Raw genomic sequence first — 20013 nt, forward strand, 5'->3', positions numbered from 1 at the left:
TGTTGGTCTCAAGAAACACAAATTCTTTTGGAGGGTTGTGAGTTCTCAGCAAAAAAAAGAGAGTTCTTCAGGGGGCTGAAGAGATGGGTCAGTGGTTAATGTGCTTCTCTGCAAAGACTAAGGATCCAGTTTCAATACCCCAGGACCCATATAAACCAGATATACAGGTGGCTCATGTGCCTGGGTTCATTTGCAGTAGCTGGAGGCCTTGGCCTTGGTACACCCATTCTCACTCTAAATGCTTCTTCCTCCTCTTTCTCTCCCCTAAAAAAGCAAAAAAAAAAAAAAAAAAGAATGCTTCTGGTCCTTGAGTGACAACAGTGGACAGTGGTTAGACAGATACTACCAGTGGAGGACAGGATGCCACTGTACATCTTGTCACACTGCTTTGAATAGCAAATATCTCAAGGGAAGATATAGTTTAGAAGCGGTGTTTTCTAGGGAAACCAAAAGATTAATGTATACTTCCAGAGGGCAGGAAAGGAGAAAAATTGGCTGATGATCAATTGCTTTTCTTACCAGAATTAATAAATAACATAAAAACTTATGCTAAGTGAGCAAATCTATAATATAACAGCCACTGTGTGTGCTGTGATCTGGATAGGAATATTAATATTATACATTAACCTTAAGGACTTCACAGTCTAAGTGTAGATAGATCATTGCAATGAAATGCTCAATAGTGGCAGATGCAGACGGAAATTGAAAGAGCAATAGTCTAGAGGAGGAAGAGAGTTCCTACTGTTTATTTTACTCAACCCACGATGCTCTCCTTCAGTGGCAATTGTCTTGATTCCCATGCAGTTTTCTGAGTCAATTTCTTGCTAATTGGCAACAAGCTGAACAGTGTAGCACAAGAGGCAGACGGTGCCGAGGCCATTCACTAGCTGCGTGTGTATAAAGCTGTCTTAGCAGATGAAGCCCCATGGCGCCGGTGTTCTTCTACCTCCCCCACTGCTTCTTCCTGAGCTTAATCCACGCTCCACTGAAAGCACACCTTTCCAAGGATACGATGCTCAGAACTTCCTTGCCTGACTCTTTAAAATCATCCTTTAGGATTTATATCACTGGCTTAGTATATGGCTCATCTAGAAAGAGTCAAATCTGTTTCTGCTGAAAACAGTATAAGGAAGGCATTATTTTTGTATATATGTGTGCATGTGCACATGTGTGCAGATGTGTTTGCACATGTGTGCATGTGCCTATGAAGGCCAGAGGGCAACTTTAGGTGTCATCTTCAGGAATGTCATCTACCTTATTTTGAGAAAGAGTTTCTTGCCACACCTGGAGCTCAGTGATTCTTCAGACTAAGTAGACATTTTGCCAGACTAAAGCAGGAATCCTCCTGTCTCCCTTCCCGAGTGCTGGGATTCCAGGTGTCACCATCATACCTAGCTTTTTTTTTTTTTTTTTTTTTTAGGCAGGGTCTCGCTGTAGCCCAGACTGACCTGGAATTCATTATGTCAAACTCACAGTGATCCTCTTACCTCAACCTCTCAAGTGCTAGGGTTAAAGATATGCTCCATCAACAAAGAAAGAGAATGAGTGCACTAGGGCCTCAAGCCACTGCAAACAAACTCCAGACACATGTGCCACTTTGTGCATCTACCTTTGTACATGGCTTTTGGGGAATTCTAAACTCAGGTCATTAGGCTTTATGGGCAAACACCTTAACTGCTGAACCATCTCTTTGCCCCTCACCATTTTTAAAAAAATATTATATTTTTATTTATTTATTTGTTTGAGAAAGAAAAAGAAGGAGAGAGAGATAGAGACAGAGAGGAAGGGAAGCAGATAGAGAGAGAATGAGCATTCCAGTGTCTCCAGCTGCTGCAAATGAACTCCAGACGTATGCGCCACCTTAAGCATCTGGCTTACATGGGTTCTGGGGAATCAAACCTGGGTCCTTTGGCTTTGTAGGCAAACACCTTCACTGCTAAGCCACCTCTTCAGCCCTCATTTACCATTTCTAGGTTGGTTCTGAGGATTGAATTCTGGTCCTCATATTTGCAATTAATCAATTAAGGTACTTCTCCTCAGCACCTGATCTAGGCATTCTTCAGTTAAAGAACAATCCATGGGCAGTGCTTTGCTGACTGTGATCCATTAATTTATCCTGTGGATTGAGGCAGCAGAACTCTCCTCCACTTTCTGGGAAGATTTCTAGTAAGGCACAGCTATGGTCTACTGCTGTCTTTGAAAACTGTTCAGTGAACTGACATCATGGGAATTTTCGGAGCCTCTATTGTGGAGGTCTAATTTTTGGCATAAGGGTCTGAGTAGGAAACCTTCTATATTTCTTTGATAATGAACCAAAAATCACCAGCCTAAAACATTGAGACAGTATTTCATTAAAACAGCCTTCTTAGAAAATAGCCTGTTGCCAGACAACCACAGTACTTCCTTTTATAATCTAAGCTGGTTCATATAACTTCTCAGAAGTACTGTCCCAAGTGTGCTATTGGCTAACACGCATTGCTTTGAAACTGCAGTATCAAGCAATTTCCAACTTCTTCGCAGCAAAATGTTTCTGTGTTCATACCAATTGTAGACCACTGTTAAGGCCTGAAAGACAAATGCAATTTTTAGGCTTATAATAAACGACCAAAAATTTAATGTGGATACAATGAAAACTGTACTTATTATAAAAACATCATGAACCATGGCTTTACAAAATATTAATATTATTGTAATACACCCTGTTCTTTTGTTAGTATTTGAAGTACTCAGCATGTATCAGTTAATATGAATTGAATTGAACCCAGATTCAATGCCCTAGTATCCACATAAAGCCAGATGCACAAGGTGACTCATTCATATGGAGTTTGTTTGGAGTGACTAGAGGCTCTGACATATCCATTCTCTCTCTCTCTCTCTCTCTCTCTGCCTCTTTCTCTCTCTCTCATAAATAAATCAAATAAAATATTAAAAATAAAATGAGAACTTAATCAAACCTTTTTAAAAAATTCAACTTTTGTGTTGATAAACAAATCCATCTATATGTCATTGATAATCCCCAACAATATCTATGTCACTGCAGTCCACTTTGTGGCTACATGTGAAATCCTTAACATATTTTTCCCTTGATTTAGCAATGGATGCATTACTCAGACATAGAAAAGTAAGAGTGTGGGATAGAGAGTGTCCTAGCTTGAATGCAAATTTCCTTCATGATCCTGTGTTAGACCCCAGATGCTAGTGCTGTTGGGTAACCTTGGGGAGGTGGAAGGTCACTGGAGAAAGCATGCCACTAGGGGCAGGCAGCCCTTGAGGTGTGGTAGCACAGTTCCCCTTGATGCTGGCTGCCTTCTCTACTTCTTGCCTGATGTGAAGATGTGATGCTGGCTGTCTGCTCCTGCTGTGCTTTCCCTGCCATGATAGGTGTCTCCTGGGAACTTTAAGCCAAAAATAAACTCTTTCCTCCCATATGATGTACTAGGCTAACTCACTCTTTTCTGGGTTGTTATAAATGAATAATCTAAAGAATAGTAAACATAGACAATTATCCCAGAAGCACAGATAGGAAATGACAGCTTGGATTTGATCCCAGACAGCCTGCTGTAGATTGTGTGGTCTTAATTTCTGTTATAATATCAAAGTTCAGCATAAACAATTTATAATACATGATGCAAGTTGAAACTTATCATTGGAAAACTATAAAGTAGTTCAAATAACATGAATACCTTCTTACAATGTTGACCTTTAACTTTTCAAAAAAAAATTTTTTTTGAAGGGGCTGGGCGTGTTTATTATGATAGGAAAGACTACTCCCTAAGGAATTTTAACAAACAAGAACATTTTGCTGGGAGAACAAGACACTAGAATACAAAATTACAAGTGTTTTAACTCCAGGTCTGTCCCCAGCTCCGCCAAGAAGCAAGTGGAAAGACGGTTGAAGCAAACAGGCAATTCTGTAAAACTAGACTTAGAAACCCCACAAATCTGATTAAAATCTAAAACTTGTTTTGCTTTAAAAAATTTAATATATCAAAAGGCCTGCTTTAGTGACATGCTAAAATCCCACCAAAAAATAACCCCAACACCCCCTTGTCAGTAACAAAGTTGACCAGCCAACACATACTTCTAAACCCACGTGTGGACAAGTGTGTCTGTGTCTTCTAGAGTTAGACACGGGGCTCAGAGACTGCAAGTAATTTGTACCTATCGCCTGCAAAAAAATGGGCAGGGAAATCCTGGTAAAATGAGAAACAGTCCCAAATAACCAATTTTTCTAGTACTGTGCTCCCCACTGCTACTTCCTTTACTTACAAAGGGGACCCTTGAACCAAATAATTTACCTCACATTTGGCACCCAGTGACCAGGATGTTTGTTTTCTTTAGAAAAACACACATATCCACAACCCTTATATAATTTTTTTGTTTTTACATTTAAATATAAAAATGCTACTTTGGGGCTGGAGAGATGGCTTGGCGGTTAAGCGCTTGCCTATGAAACCTAAGGACCCCGGTTCGAGGCTTGTTTCCCCAGGTCTCACGTTAGCCAGATGCACAAGGGGGCACACGCGTCTGGAGTTCGTTTGCAGAGGCTGGAAGCCCTGGTGCGCCCATTCTCTCTCTCTCCCTCTATCTGTCTTTCTCTCTGTGTCTGTTGCTCTCAAATAAATAAATAAATAAAATTAAAAAAAAATACTACTTTGCTTTGTGTTATAAATGGAGGACCAAGCAGTAAAGAACTTTTCTTCTCTTAAGGTAGGACAGCCATCTGTTGTCGCTGAGCTGCTGTTTGTGAAGGGTGTGTGTGGCTCCAAGCAAGAGAAACACAAGAGGTAAACTAACCCCCAGTTCTTGCTCTTCTCCTAACTTCCACTAGTGAGAGTTGGCTTAATCTTAAGAATTGAAGGAGACATGCCATCCTAAGTAGTCAGGCCTGCCCTTTCAGCTGTCCTTTAGAGGAAGTTCTCCCCTCCTTCACACGCTGCTTTGTGTGGAAGTGACATCTACCAGACAAGGACACCTCCAGAGAGAAGCAGTCACCACCTTTCCCTGCCCCCACCCGCACATCAGAAAGGAAGAAAACGGGGGCTGGGTACATGGGAGATTAAGAACTTGACCCCTCTATCCTGACCAAGGAAAAACAAGGTTCACTGGGCATGAGGAATAAAAAGACCTTGAAATCCCACTTTCGAGTAATGAGGATAATTAAGACACCAGGGAGAGGGAGAGTTGCAGTGGGATGAAGAGCTGGGAAGGGCTCAGTCACTGGAAGCATTGTCCCCTTAGTTTTTGTACTGGAAGGACTCATCGCCAGTCTCCTTGAGAAGACACCTATGGATGATGGCCTCTGTCACTGCAAAGGGGTTGCAGTTGGCAGAAGGGCGCCCGTCTTCGAAATTACCCCTCTTCTCCTGGTCGACAGACCGGGAATGCGTATGCTGGCCCTTCAGTTGGCAACACCGGCGGAAAAGTCGTTGATGTTGGAGGTCTCGTGGAAGCCAGTCAGGCGGCGGGCATTGCCCAGGCCTCCCTTGGGATTGTAGGCACGGATGTGGTACTGGTGCCGCTTGCTGAGTTTCTCAATGGCCTCCTCAATGTACTTCAGGCAATTTTCCTCCCGCATGGCCTTCCTGCTCAAGTTGGTATGGCAGCCTGAGCCTTCACATACACGATGTAAGATAAAGCAGGCCACCCACAGGTGATCTCCCATGCAGATTCCTTCACAGGGTCCAGTTTGGAATCCCCACTGGGCAGGCATGACCTCGGCATTTGTTCCTGTGATCTTGACTCCAGCATACAAGCAGGCCCGGTAGTGAGCCTCCACCATGTGTCTGCCATAGGCTTTGTCAGCTCCCACGCCACAGTAATAAGGGCCTTGGGGCCCAGGGAAGCCATTGGAAGGCCAACCAAAGGGGTGCCCATCTGTCTCCATGAGAGTGCATTCCTGCTCCATTCCAAACCAGGGGTGCTGGTTGCTGACCATGTCCATGATCCACTTACAGGTGTGCCTTAAATTGGTCTTGGCAGGCTTCCGATTATACTTGAAAACTTCACAGAACACCAGCTTGTTAGGATCCCTGCGGAAAGGGTCTCGAAACATGGCAACTGGGAGGAGGTACATGTCACTGCTGGAGCCTTCAGACTGGAAAGTGCTGGAGCCATCAAAATTCCATTCTGGTAACTCTTCTACACACTTGGGCTCACAGTCCAGGGTGCGGGTTTTGCAGCGCAGCCCTTCTCCGGTACCATCGATCCAGACATACATGGTTTGGACTTTCTCACCCCGAGGCAGGGCCATGTACAGCTGCTGGATGCCTTTGTTCAAGTTGGAACTTGCTGAGGTGGCCATGGTGGAAGGCGTTCTGGGCGGCCGCAGGCCGGCGGGGAGGAAGGTGGGCAGGCGGCGAGAGCGAGGTGGAGAGAGCGCGGAGAGGAGATTGGTGTATGGTTCAGACGCTGCGCTCAGCTCCCATTCTCGGCTCTGCCTCAAAAATTTTTTTTTGAGATGATCACAAATTTTTAACTATAGTATAAGTCTAACATAAAGGGTTTCTGTCTTTTCTTTTTCCTTAAGTCACATCACTGGGGTGAATACCTGAATATCTCAGTCTATTTCATTCTTCTATCTATACACAATTTAACTTTATTTATTTTTTGTTTATTTTTATTTCTTTATTTGAAAGCAACAGAGAGAAAGAAGGAGGCAGAAAGAGAGAGAGAGAATGGTTGTGCCAGGGCTTCTAGCCACTGCAAACAAACTCCAGACCCCCTTGTGCATCTGGCTAACGTGGGTCAGGAGAATTAAGCCTCGAACTGGGGTCCTTAGGCTTCACAGGCAAGTGCTTAACCGCTAAGCCATCTCTCCAGCCCCACAATTTAAATTTAAATTAGCGAATATAAAAGAAAAATGTCATCAATGACTACAATTGGCTTGTACTAACCAGTAGTCTTAGATGAATTCCTAAAAGTATCCATTTCCTTCTGCTTCAACCTCTGTCCTTTGGTAAACAAATCCAGTTAAAATTGTATTTGTAGGCTGGAAAGATGGTTTACTGGTTAAGATGCTTGCCTGCAAAGCTAAGGACCCAGGCTTGATTTCCCAGTACCCATGTAAGCCAGATGCACAAGGTGGTACATGCATCTGGAGTTTGTTTGCAGTAGATACAGGACCTGGTATGTCCATGCCCATTCTCTCTCTCTCTGTCTTAATAAATACATAAATATTTTAAAACTGAGATTTGGAAAATATGAATAAGTAAATAAGAAAGAGATCCAAGCCAAGAGAGGAAGGAAACGTACATGTATATAGTAACTAGAGAAAGGAATGAAAGCATTCTTTCAGTCAGCCTGGTAGTGGGTGGTATCAACTGGCATACTATAAGAATGCTTGGATTCTAAAGAGATTTTGAAATGGAATAAAACTTTCTGGTGGATTGTAAGAGGAAGAGAAAATCAAATACATACTGACAGTTCAAATTCTAGCATCTTGAGAAAACTGAAAACAAATTGTATGGTAAATGTTAGGAGTCTGGTTTTAGTTATGTTACTTTGGAGGTGCTGATTACATTTCTATAATATTGGTTAGGAGTTTCAATGCACCATCTAGAGTCCTGGGACAGTGACATCTTAATCCACTGAGTCCCTATGCTTCCTGACTAACCCAGTGTACACTAGAGTTCTCTTCTAGAATTTTTCAGACGGTATTACTTCCCTAATACAAAAATCTATCTCAGGACTTAAAGCACACACCATCTGGCTATGTGATATTCAGACAGTCTTTAAAATTCTGTTTTTGTCAACACATTAATATAGTGTATATTACCAATTTAAAGTGGCATAAATAAACTTTAAAAGAGATTTCTAAAAGCAGTACTCTGTAAATTTGAGACCTTTATGATGAATGATTTACAATAATATAGCAATAAGGAGATATTTTAAGGCATTGAAAACAGATGTGTCCTTAAATATAAATAGCTAATCGTTTAACAAGTATACTTGCTTTTAGAGAGTTTTTTAAAGCTTTCAGTGAAAATTAAACAAAAGGTACAGAGGTTTCCTATACATACCCCAATCCTGCCCATCTGCAGATCCACTGTGGTCAGTGTCCCCTGTGAGGGAGGTTCCTGTGTTATAAGTGATGTATAATATTGTGCCAAGACTGCAGCTCACAAGTGTCATGCGTTCTATTAGCTTCCGCATATGTATTAGTCATGACATGCATTCATCATTAACGTATCATACAGATCATTTGAAATAACTAAAATCTCTTTGCTTCTCAAATTTACTACCACAGCCCCCCAACAAATGCTAACCTTTTACTGCTTCTGAAGGTTGTTGCTATTTTTCAGAACATTGCATCACTGGGATCACTTAGTACATCACCTTTTGGGATTGATGTCTTTCATGGTTTTGGTAGCTCATTTCTTTCCAAAACTAATATTCTACTGGATGGATACACCAGTTTATCCATTCACCTACTCAAAAACAACTTGGTTTCTTCCAAGTTTCCTCAATTATAAATAAATTTGCCATAAGTATTCAGGACCAGGCTTTTTTTAAAAAAATAATTTTTGTTCATTTATTTATTTATTTGATAGAGACAGAGAGATAGAGAGAGAAAGAGGGAGAATGGGCATGCCAGGGCCTCCAGCCACTGCAAGCGAACTCCAGACGCGCGCCCCCTTGTGCATCTGGCTAGCGTGGGTCCTGGGGAATTGAGCCTTGAACCAGGTCCTTAGGCTTCACAGGCCAGTGCTTAACCACTAAGCCATCTGTCCAGCTCCCCCCCTTTTTTTGGTGTACATAAGCTTTCTGCTGCTTTGAGTAGCTATATGAGCATACTGCTCATATGTCTGGTAAGAATAGGTTTTGCTTTCAAGAAATACCCAGCTGGCTCATATGTCTGGTAAGAGTAGGTTTTGCTTTCAAGAAATACCCAGTTTTCCAAAGTGGCTGACCTAGCACCATCCTAAACACCGTAGGAGAGCTCCTGGTGCTCCACATCTTTGACAATACTGGATGTTATTAAATTATAGATTTTGGTCACTCTCATAAGTAAGTAGTGGATTTCAGTGTTGTCTCAACTGACATATTTCCTGGATGACAACCAATGTGCAGTATCTTTCCAGAAACTAAAGGTTATCCACACATCTTTGCTGAGGAGTCTATTAAGATCTTTGGTCTAATTTTTAATTGGGTTTGTTTTCTTATGACTGTCTTAAGGTTTCCTTGTACATTTTGAATAGTAATCCTTTCAGTAGTCCTTTATCAGATACACCCACTGCAAATATTTTTGTGTCAGTATGTGGCTTTTTGTGAAACTATCTTTCTCAGAGAAGATATTTTCAATTTAAATGAAGTACAGATTCCTTCATTTTTTATTTCCATCCATCAATTCCTTTTTAACACAAAGCTGACCTTTTGTTATTATATCTGAAATGTCATCATCAAATCCTAGGCCATCTGTATTTTTACTTATATTATTTTCTAGGGTTTCTTAGTCATATATTTTACATTCAGGCTTGTGCTCTATTTTGAGCTCATTTTCCTGGAAGGACTAATGTCTGCGAATAGACTTACTGTTTTCATATAGATTTCCGGTTTTTCCAGCATCATTTATTAAAGTGATTAACTTTGCTTGGTTATATTGATATTCCTTCTTTTTTCTAGCTAACTTTTTGGTAGATTATCCCAGTGCTAAATAATGTAAATCTGTTACTCTGGAAAAGTAAAACAACAATGAGTATTCTCTGAAGGGGTAAAAAATATAAAACTTCCTAACCATTTGCAAGGATGCTACCCCTAGCTTAACAGTGCAGAAATGGTGACATATGGCACACTAATTAATCTTCATGCTTTTTCCTCAGGAAAAAACAATTAAAAAACACCTCCTAGAGTCTTTGAACAGTCTTATTGCACAAAATCTGTATGTTTTTTATTCCTACTAAACTAGCCAATAGAATCAAATGCTATGTACTGATATTAATTTTCTAAATATTTTTATTTATTTATTTGTAAGAGAGATCTGTCTTTTCAGAATGGAAATCTTTGGATACCAACTGGGAAGATAGTTATCAAAGCAATATTTCTGTTCGTTAGCAGATATAGACTGAATCCACTGAGTAATATTTGAGGTCATTTCTATAACTGAACTAGCCCCCGAATATATTTAGTTAGTAAAAAAAAAAAAAAAAGCCAAAATCAATCTGGGGATAGTTAAGTGCTTGTCTTGCATGCATGGGGACCTACATTTGACCCCTAAGCCCACATAAAGATTTCAGCTGTGGTGGTGCTTGCCTGTGATGACAGTGTTGGGGGGTGGGACAGAGACAAGGATCTCTGGGGCTCCATGACCTGCCGTTCTAGACACATTGGTGTAAGCTCAGGCCAGAAACAGAGCTTGTTTCAAGGGAGTTGTACAGCATTCCTGAAGAGCCTCCACATGCACCCTCATAGAGGCACTAGCATACACGTGCATAGAAAAATGTCAAGATACATAACCTCTAGTGAGGGAAAGATTTTGGTGAGCCAAACCTCCTATATCTTCAAGAAGTTTCTGACATTTTGTACAGCAAATTAGACATTTCTACACACGAGCATCATAAGAGGAGGAGAAGATCATGACATCAACATAAAAGAGAGACTGATTGAGATGGGGAGGAGATATGATGGGGAATGAAGTTTCAAAGGGGAAAGTGCGGGGAAGGAGGGTATTACCATGGGATTTTTTTTATAATCATGTAAGTTAATAATAAAAATGTGGGGGAAAAAAGTAAGGGCGGGACACACCAAATTAAAAAAAAAAAAAAACAGAGCTGTGCACTTCTCTTGATACAGTGACATGGTAGGGTGAGTGTTTTCTTGTTTTTATTTCATTTCACTCTTCTATTGCTTGTTTCTTTTTGGCTGGCAATTTTCTAGAGTTTGTTGTTTGTAGTTTGAGTGCAAGAAAAGCTGCTATACCCCAGGCCTAAAGATGAAGGTGCTTAAGAAAGTAAAATAGATGTTTCTTTTGTGTGTCCCAATGCTGCTAGATAACAAGAGGTGGATGGCATATTCACACTGGACATCCTTGGCATGAGGTTTCCCTCTCTGGAAGGTGGGTGCTGAAGTTGGACCTATCACAGGAAGCAGGAAGGAGAGAACCGAGAGTCAGTGGAGGCACAGAAAGCACATTAAAATGCTCCCGCAGCCACGTTCCCTGGGGGAGGATTTCATCACTGTGCTGTGGGTAAGTGTGAGCGAGGCCAGGAAAATACCACATAGCTGGGTGCACTTGCAACTGCTCCACCTTGAGTGTTATTTATTCAAAAACAAAGAGAGAACTGTGCTATAAGGTCCAGTTGCTACTATCTCTCCTACTAGAACTGAATTTGGCAATTAAGAGAAAACATGCACAGACATCCATACATAATTTCCAGGGCTTGTTTTTTGTTTATTTATTTATTTATTTGAGAGCGACAGACACAGAGAGAAAGACAGGGAGAGAGAGAGAATGGGCGCGCCAGGGCTTCCAGCCTCTGCAAATGAACTCCAGACGCGTGCGCCCCCTTGTGCATCTGGCTAACGTGGGACCTGGGGAACCGAGCCTCGAACCGGGGTCCTTAGGCTTCACAGGCAAGCGCTTAATGGCTAAGCCATCTCTCCAGCCCAGGGCTTGTTTTTATAAGCTGTATGTAAAGGATTGTGTATTACTTACACTGAGAAATAATTTAACTCTTTAAGGAAAGTCAAAAGGCTATGATATGGGGCTGGAGGATGGCTTGACAGTTAAGGCATTTGCCTGCAAAGCCAAAGGACCTAGATTTGATACCCCAGGACCCATGTTAGCAAGATGCACAAGGGGACACATGCATCAGGAGTTCATTTGCAGTGGCTAGAGGCCCTGGCACACCCATTCTCTCTCTCTCTTTGTCTCTTTCCTCTTTCTCTCTGTCAAATAAATAAATTAAAATTTTAAAAGGTTATGATATAGAGGTAATATTAAAAAACAAAAAGTTAATGGGATCAAACATGTCAAAATAAACAAAATACAATAGAAACAGAAAAAAAATCAGTCTTCTTGATTTCTGTTTTGCATATTCACTCCTCCTTTCAGTTCTTTACAGAAACAAATCTAGGTCAGTAAAAATGTTGCCATAGTATCTGAATATTCTCTCTTAAAAATAAAATTAAAATACTGATTGTTATTGAGGGTCGAGAGCCTGTTCACTTTAAACAAAATGCTGCTAAATTTAAATTCACTAACATGTGAGTAGAAGAGCTATATGGCAATTAAATTTTATATATACTCACATATATTTGTAGGTATAACATTTATAGATATTATACAGTTAATTAAGTACAGTTATCCCTTGGTGTTCCAAGGGGGGTGTTTCCCAAGTTGTCTGCAGGCAGCAAAACCCATGTACGCTCAAATCCCTCACATAAAAATAACAGAATACATGTTGTCTGTGTTTAGCCTCATGAATACTTTCAATAATGTCTAGATTAAATACATAACACAATTTAAATGCTATATAAGCAGTAGTTGTACTGTGTTATTCATAGAATAATGACAAGAACAAAAAGCTACACATGTTCATAACAGAATCTTTTGGCCAAGCATTTTTGGTCCATGTTTGGCTGAACCCATGGTGTATGGAACCCTTGGATAAATAGGGCTAACTGTATTTTTGCATAGCTTCTGTGTACATGTTATAGGTAATCCATTTCCACAAGCTATGTATTACTGAGTTACAGAAGTATTTCTCTGGCTCCTCTCATCTGGGTTTTTCTTTGTTTATTATACATTATTAATAATGTATCCCAATATTCTAATTAGGACTTTCTAGAACTTGTAAAGGATTGCTAGTGCCCTTCTACTTGAAGCCTTTGCTGTCTTATGGGACCTGTGGGATCTTTCCTGTGCTCTTGGAACATGTCTGTGTCAGTCGTCAGCTACTTTCTTCCCTTTAAGCTAAGATTTGCTATGACAAGTATATCTTTTGTAAACTGGTATTAGAGATGGAGGAAGCTATAAGACCCTTCAGGTTTTGTCCGCTTTTATTTAGTAGTCTCACAAGGGGCTGGCACAACCAGTCTGTTACCACAACAGATGAGAAGGCTGGTGCCAGCTACTAAATTCCAGGGACTCTCTTGATCTGAGTGGATATTTTCTTCGATCAGAAAGTTTTAGATGTAAGCGATTGGTCTACATATTTCCTGTTCCTATAAGTAAGTGATGCCCTGCTGGGAACTATATTCAAGGTGATTCTCTTCAATTAATCCTGTCCTAGGAAAGCTTTCTGTGGGACCTTGGATAGCTCAGGAAATCATGCACCTTGCTGTTGTTTTTTTTTAAATTTGCACTGATGGAATATGTTTTATGGACACTTTTATGACAACTGTGAAAATAGCCATTTTATCACCAGTGTCACTGGAGACATCACCAATTTTCTTGTGACTCTTGGCACTATGATCTAGTGGAGAGAACCCTCAAAGCCCTTCCACCACAACTGATGCACTTCTGTCACAAAGAATGCTATTCATATCCTGAGTGATCTACTATCACCATGAGTGCTCACTAAAAGTGCAGAGGGACAGCATGTTCAGTTTTTATTCATTCGGTTTCCAAGAAGTCCTCTAGCCTTCAAAACTGGGAATACTAGGGCTGGAGAGATGGCTTAGCGGTTAAGCGCTTGCCTGTGAAGCCTAAGGACCCCAGTTCGAGGCTCGGTTCCCCAGGTCCCACGTTAGCCAGATGCACAAGGGGGCGCAGGCATCTGGAGTTCGTTAGCGGTGGCTGGAGGTCCCGGTGGGCCCATTCTCTCCCTCTCTCTCTCTCTCTCTCTCTCTCTCTCTCTCTCTCTCTCTCTCTCTCTCTCTCTCCCCCCCCCCTCTCTGCCTTTCTCTCTGTGTCTGTCTCTCTCAAATAGATAAATAAAAAATTTTTTTTAAATTAAAAAAACCTGGGAATACTAGAACAAGGTCTTGGAGGGTAAGCCATAAGATAATCTAATTTACAGGCTTGTGGTGTTACATTTGATCGTTTGTGTGGGGGCAGTTCTTGAAGCAACTTTACATAAAACTCCTTGGCTTAGGTTGACTTTCATGAAGCATCATGTAATTCTATGACACTGTCCCACATGATAGACAGGCAGGCCAAGCTCTCCAGAAACCCCAGGATCTACATTGCTATCACCTCGGGATGAATATGCCACACATCCACCCATCTTCACTTGGGAGCTCTACATTGCATCCAAGAAATTCATTCTTTGTGGAACAAACAAAACTTCCTGTTCACAAATGCAATCATATCACTTGCTTGTTTATAATTCCTCAAGGTAACTGGATGTGTTGGTGCCCACCTGTAGTCTCAGCACTCGGGAGGCAGAAGCACAAAGATCAGGAGTTCAAGGTTATCCTCAACTACATAGCAAGTGTGAAGCCAGTCGTGACTACCTAAGACCATATCTTACACTTACACTTGCCTCCCATCATTTTTTTGGAGGAGGGGCAGAGGTTTTCCCTATTTCAAAAGGAACCCCCCCCCCAATCAGTTGCTTCCTCAGTAACAGGAAGGTAACTACAACTGTCCTCAAACTGTCTTCTAAAAAATTTATCTTTCACATCTACCTGATGCACGTTAGTCCCTATTTTCAACAGGTGACCATTATGTGAGAGACTGGAGGCTAGTAGCAGGTCCTAACAGGTGCCAGGTCCTACTTTACTCACACTCTACCGTCTGTCTTCTATAAATAGGAATAAATCCAAGCTTAAGTTCCCTCATTTTTAAACTAAATTCATCTTAGCTCACACAATACTAAATGCTTATAGCACATATACTGTCTCTAGTGGCAGGATTTCTCAATGGTTCTTAACCATTTGCAATAACATGAAAAATTGTGGGTGCTAATCCTCCAAATATAAACTGGCTAAGTTAGCACTTGCTTTTACTGTTTTTGACTATGATTAACAAGTAGTAGGGATTTGTTCAGATACTCTTCAAACTTCCAGTCAAGTAGTATGGGTATTTTTTACAGGCTTTTAAAAATTATTTTTAGTAGAAACTTTGAATGGTTACATTATGTGTTGGTACCATCATTTTTTTCTTCACTCCCTGCCCCCACTGAGGGCCCTTCTTAGTGGTATGGCTGGTGTTTACCATGGTTATGTGCCATGAGAGCAGCAGTTAGTCATTGTGTGGGGGGAGCAGTGCCTCTGCATGTTCCCTCCCAACCTGTGGCCCTTACATTTCTACCCCCTCTTTGGCAAAATTCCCCGAGCCTCAGTGGGCTTTGGTGCTGAGTTCTCAGCAGCTGTTTTGGATTTCTGCTTTGGTACATTTTGAGTATCCTCAGTGTCTGTCTCCATCACCCTGGTGCAGGTTGTCAGGATCACTGTGGAAGCAGCACTCTGACTCATGTTTCCAGTTCCTCTGTGGTCTCCCCTGGGCCCTAGCTACTGTGTGAGGGGTGGTTCATCTGCTGACAGGGAGTCAGCTATCTTTCCTTGTCTTGTTGATAGGTGTTCATTGTCCTTGGTTGTTGCTGCTTTCTGAAAAAGGAAAATAGATTCTCCAATGGAGAATGAGATCAAGATAGGTTAAAGGGTATAAGCATTTTTAATTTGGAGAGATTTTAATTAATTAATTTATTTATTTTTGTTGGCCGAAGACAAGTGGGGGCTTCTTGTTGGAGTCCAAAATCTTGGTCTTCATAGGATTCTGACTTGGTTTCCAGTTCCAGCTATGGGTTCCTTTCTACTAAGCAGATCTTTTTGCCAATCAGAGAACCATTGTTTACCCTCCTAGATTGTGTGCCACTATTGCAGATGTGTGTACATCTTGTCAGGCTGGTTGCTTTCATATAGCAGGGTCACCTCCTTGCTCACAATATTGTTGGGAATTTTCTCTCAGAAACTCATGCAGTGCTCTTCAGCAGTATACAAGCTGTGCATCTAAGAACTGGCTTTCTTCCATATTCAGTCAGATCTCTTGAAGTTCTGTGTCAGCAGCATGTGGTGTCTTCAGCGATATGATCTGACCTTTACCTTAGGTGGGTAATCAAGTGTCTTGACAGAAGCCTGTCTTGTCTGAAGACCTCCAATCAATAGTTCAATGTGGTTTGTAACCAATATCTGGTACTGGGAGTTACAAGCCAGGGTCAAATATTTTAAGGTTAGGCTTCATCCCACATTCTCCAGGGGTCTTTTTACCAGACAATCCCTCCATTCTCTTACTGAGTGTTTTATCCTTTAGTCTGCTCTTCAGGAAGAAGTTTTCTATGGTATTAGTTCATTTTGGGTTTGTTTTTGTGTTTATCTTCCCCCTCCTACTCCCATCCCCCAAGCCCTCCCATCCTATCATCTATTGTCTGTCGGGTATGCCAGCAACTCAAGCTATTGCACTTTAGGAACTACAGATACGGGAGAACACATGGTGTTTGTCTTTCTGCGCTTGGGTGAGTTTGCTTAGTATGATCAGTTCCAAATCATCAATTTTCCTATAAATTTCATTATATCATTTTTCCTTACTGCTGAGTAGAATTCCACTGTGTATCTATACCACATCTTCATTGTCCACTCATTAAATGATGGACATCTGTATTGATTCCAGTTCTTAGCTATTGTGAATTGAGCAGCTATAAACGTGGTTGAGCAAATATCTCCGCAGTGGAGAGTGAAGACTTTAGGGTAGATGTCCAGTAGAGAAATTTCTGGATCAGGTAGTAACTCTATTTCCACCTTTTTCAGGAGTCTCTATATTGATTTCTATAGTGAACAGCATATTACCTTGTCTAGTACTAAGGGGTTTTAAAAATGCATGGGGTGAGGAATACAGCCCTGAGTTTAGAAATTGCTTTGTAAATAGAAGCACAAATGTTCAGAGTTGGCTCTGCAATGTGTGCATAAAACAAGGAACCCTGAAAAGCAAAGCTACTCTTGCTCCACCTCTCCTTTTCTCCCTCTTTCACTTTCAGCTCTACACCTAAGTTAGGCTCTCAGGGATCTTGTTTGGGAGAGTCGGATAGAGAAAATAGAGAGCCCTTTACTGCCAATAGCTGTCAAAAACTTGTCAACTGAACAAGAAGGTTAGGAGAGGCACAGGTCAATCAAATAAACTCTAGGGAAACAGGAAATGTCAGAGGGTGAGTCACGTGGCTACTCCTAGGACCATGAGTGTAGGAGAGAAACGGTCTTGATATTGCTGCTTTTTGCCTGTTTCTGTTATAGAGTATGGATGTGATGACTCCAGGCATGAAGCAGACTTTCTCTTTTCCCATAGCCTACCATGAAGTCTGGAAGTAGACTCCCAGTGGGAAGTGTCTTCTCCCTTTCCTTGATGATTAGTCTCCAACTGCTAATGCTGTAGTTTAGGATTTCACCACACTCTAGCTTCCTACATAAGCAAGAGGCCAAATATCAAAATTCTGCAGTAAGGTGCAAAATGTTTTTTTTCTGGGGGGGGTGACTAAATATCAAGGTCTAAAGTACCCAAGTAGCCCATGACTGTGAAGCATACTGGGAAAAAGAATTAGAGTCAAAGGAAGGAGGTATATCGGGGGAATAGGAGAAATATTAAACAAACTGGGGGTAAACTTAACAACCCCAGGGAGAATATTAACCATCAGGGGCTAATCATGTCTCTCATTGGCTATTAGTTCCATGGTCAAAGTAGTGACAACTGAATGGAAGGTGGTTAATAAAATAATTCTTGAATAAGTAAATTAAAAATTAAATTGTTAAGATACTAAGCAAGCAATCACTAGTATTTCCTTTAGTAAAAGTAAATTCCAATATTCTAGGCTTTGCTAGTATACCAGTTCTTGGTTTATTCTTTCTGAACTCTGAATCAAGCTCTCCCTGTTCTTCCCTGCCTTACTGAAAACCAGCATTGTAGGCAGTTCTTGGCCAGGAAGCACACTAGGATTAATACCAACAAAGGGCACTGGAGGGAGAATGCAGGAGGAAGGTATTTTTACCCCCGCATACGTTTGGGGGAATGGTTAGTCCCTCTGGATTATGCAGTGTGCAGCTCTCTATAAGTGGCACTTACCTCTCCTCAGCCATGCAGTGAGTTTTGTCATTACCCCAGCTTGTGTCTTCCCAGCCAATCATTCAGCTTCCTCATGGACTCAGGGTGGCTTCTTTGCAAACCTCCCTAGCTCATCAGGGAGTGGTTTCCTAGGAAGTGTTCAGTCTTATCTGGCTCTGCTGCTGGCACTCTACTGAGCTGTATTTATGCTCCAGTGGACACGTTGGTCATTCTCCCCAGCTCCTGGGCAACCTGACCCATGCCATGTGGGAACACCTCAGGAATCATCTGATAACATGGACATCCCACTCTCTCTGACGAAGCTCTCTCTACATTGGGTTCTCTGCTTCCATCTTTCAAGCAGTTGGTATCCCATTACTAGTTCATCTTTTTTTCATTGTTTGTTTTTGAGGTAGGGTCTCACTTTGGTCCAGGCTGACCTGGAATTCACTATGTAGTCTCAGGGTGGTGAACTCTTGGCAATCCTCCTACCTCTGCCTCCCAAGTGCTAGAACTAAAGGTATGCACCACCATGCCCAGCTTACTTCATCTTTTCTTATCATAACATTTCCTCCACACACTGCCAATGTGGCTTCTTTTTTTCTAAATAGCAATGGAAGGTGAATGTCCCACTGAGGAAGTCTCTCCATCTTATTTTGTGTTCTCTGTTGTGTTTCTTGCATGTGGTGTCCTTGTGCTCACCATCATACTAGCTTCAAGGAGGTTAATGTCAGACTTTGATGACAGAGGTATAGGAACCATCATTATAGTGTTCAGTGCTGGTGGAAGACAGGAAGTATAGCTGACACCTTAGTAGTTGCAGTCTCACCCCCAAACTAGGATAGGTCTAGAATAGGGAAGCACAAAAATCTTTCAATAAAATCATTCTCTCCATGCATAGTCTACCTAAATGCAGAGGGAAATGGTGTCACGTTATAGAAACAAAGGAACATTGTGATTTAAGGAGCTAGAAAACACTGCATTATAAATCTTGCTGCAGGGATTAAATATAATTTGGTTGAAAGCAGCCATCTTGTGCATTTAATTTAAAAAAATTGCTTACAGGAGACAAACTTTTCAGGCTGAATAAGAGAACGGACCTTGTTCTGCCCCCTGGTTCATTTGAAGTAATAATTAGGTCATGCTAATGAGCAAAACCCAGAATGGCACCAAACCAATCAGTAGTACAATGTGAACTGAATTACCTTATTAATAATCAGACAGAATTTTTTTCCCAGGATGACACAATTCGGAAGCGTCATAGTTGGTGTTTTATTTTCCTGTTGGCTTTTAAATTAAGCTTTCCAGTGTGTCACAGCCATCAGCATCCTCACCATTATCATTATCAGCAAACATTTTGTGCACCCCTGCTGTGTATGCAGCACTGCAGGGTTCATTAAGAGCAAGGAGAAATCACTCCCTGCCCTTGAGATAGAAGAGGGTAATTATTTACTCTGCATACTCCAATCTCTTTACCAGCAAAGGAAGTGAAGGTGCTGGAACTGAATGCAGTAACAGCAACACTTTGTATTTGCTCTTCTTTATTTTACCATGCAAAACAATGCAACATTAATATATTGTACAAGAGTTCAATAGAATATCAATTACAGGATTAAAATGAAAAGCCCTCCTAAAAATACCAGCGAATGCTTGCTAATTGATGTAGGGCTTATTATATCAATAGACTATTCTGAGCAATATTCTTGTACATGCCATACTTCAAAAATGAGAAAATTGGAAAGGACACAGCTAAGTGTCCATGCCAGGTTCCAAATTAAGGACGTGTGGCACCAAAGTCTCTGCCTTCCACTATTCCATATGGCCATGATCATTACTTTCAACTTCTCCAGAGGTGGTTTTCACTTCCAACAAGAGGTGGGCCTCTTCTAGGTCCCATTCCATGCACTGAAATAATATATATACAGATTATACATTTTTATTTCCTTGCCCCTGCTGCTGTTTTCCTGGAGCCCTCCTCAGTAGAGTTATGGTATTGGGGGTGTCTGTGCCTCAGAATATCCCTACCCATTATGTGGCCCTTA

The 20013-nt window shown here is 41.2% G+C and overlaps 1 protein-coding gene across 1 annotated transcript; it reads right to left on the reverse strand.

The window, feature by feature from the left end:
- Window positions 1–5401: 5401 nt before the first annotated feature.
- LOC101611978 (glutamine synthetase-like) lies at window positions 5402–19233 on the reverse strand. The gene is made up of 2 exons (XM_045160068.1): window positions 19177–19233; window positions 5402–6436 (listed from the first exon to the last, which is right to left on the reverse strand). The coding sequence occupies exons 1-2, from the start codon at window positions 19231–19233 to the stop codon at window positions 5402–5404; spliced, it is 1092 nt and encodes a 363-aa protein (XP_045016003.1).
- Window positions 19234–20013: the final 780 nt, after the last annotated feature.

Source organism: Jaculus jaculus, chromosome 10 (genome assembly GCF_020740685.1).
Source record: "Jaculus jaculus isolate mJacJac1 chromosome 10, mJacJac1.mat.Y.cur, whole genome shotgun sequence".
NCBI lineage: Eukaryota > Metazoa > Chordata > Mammalia > Rodentia > Dipodidae > Jaculus > Jaculus jaculus.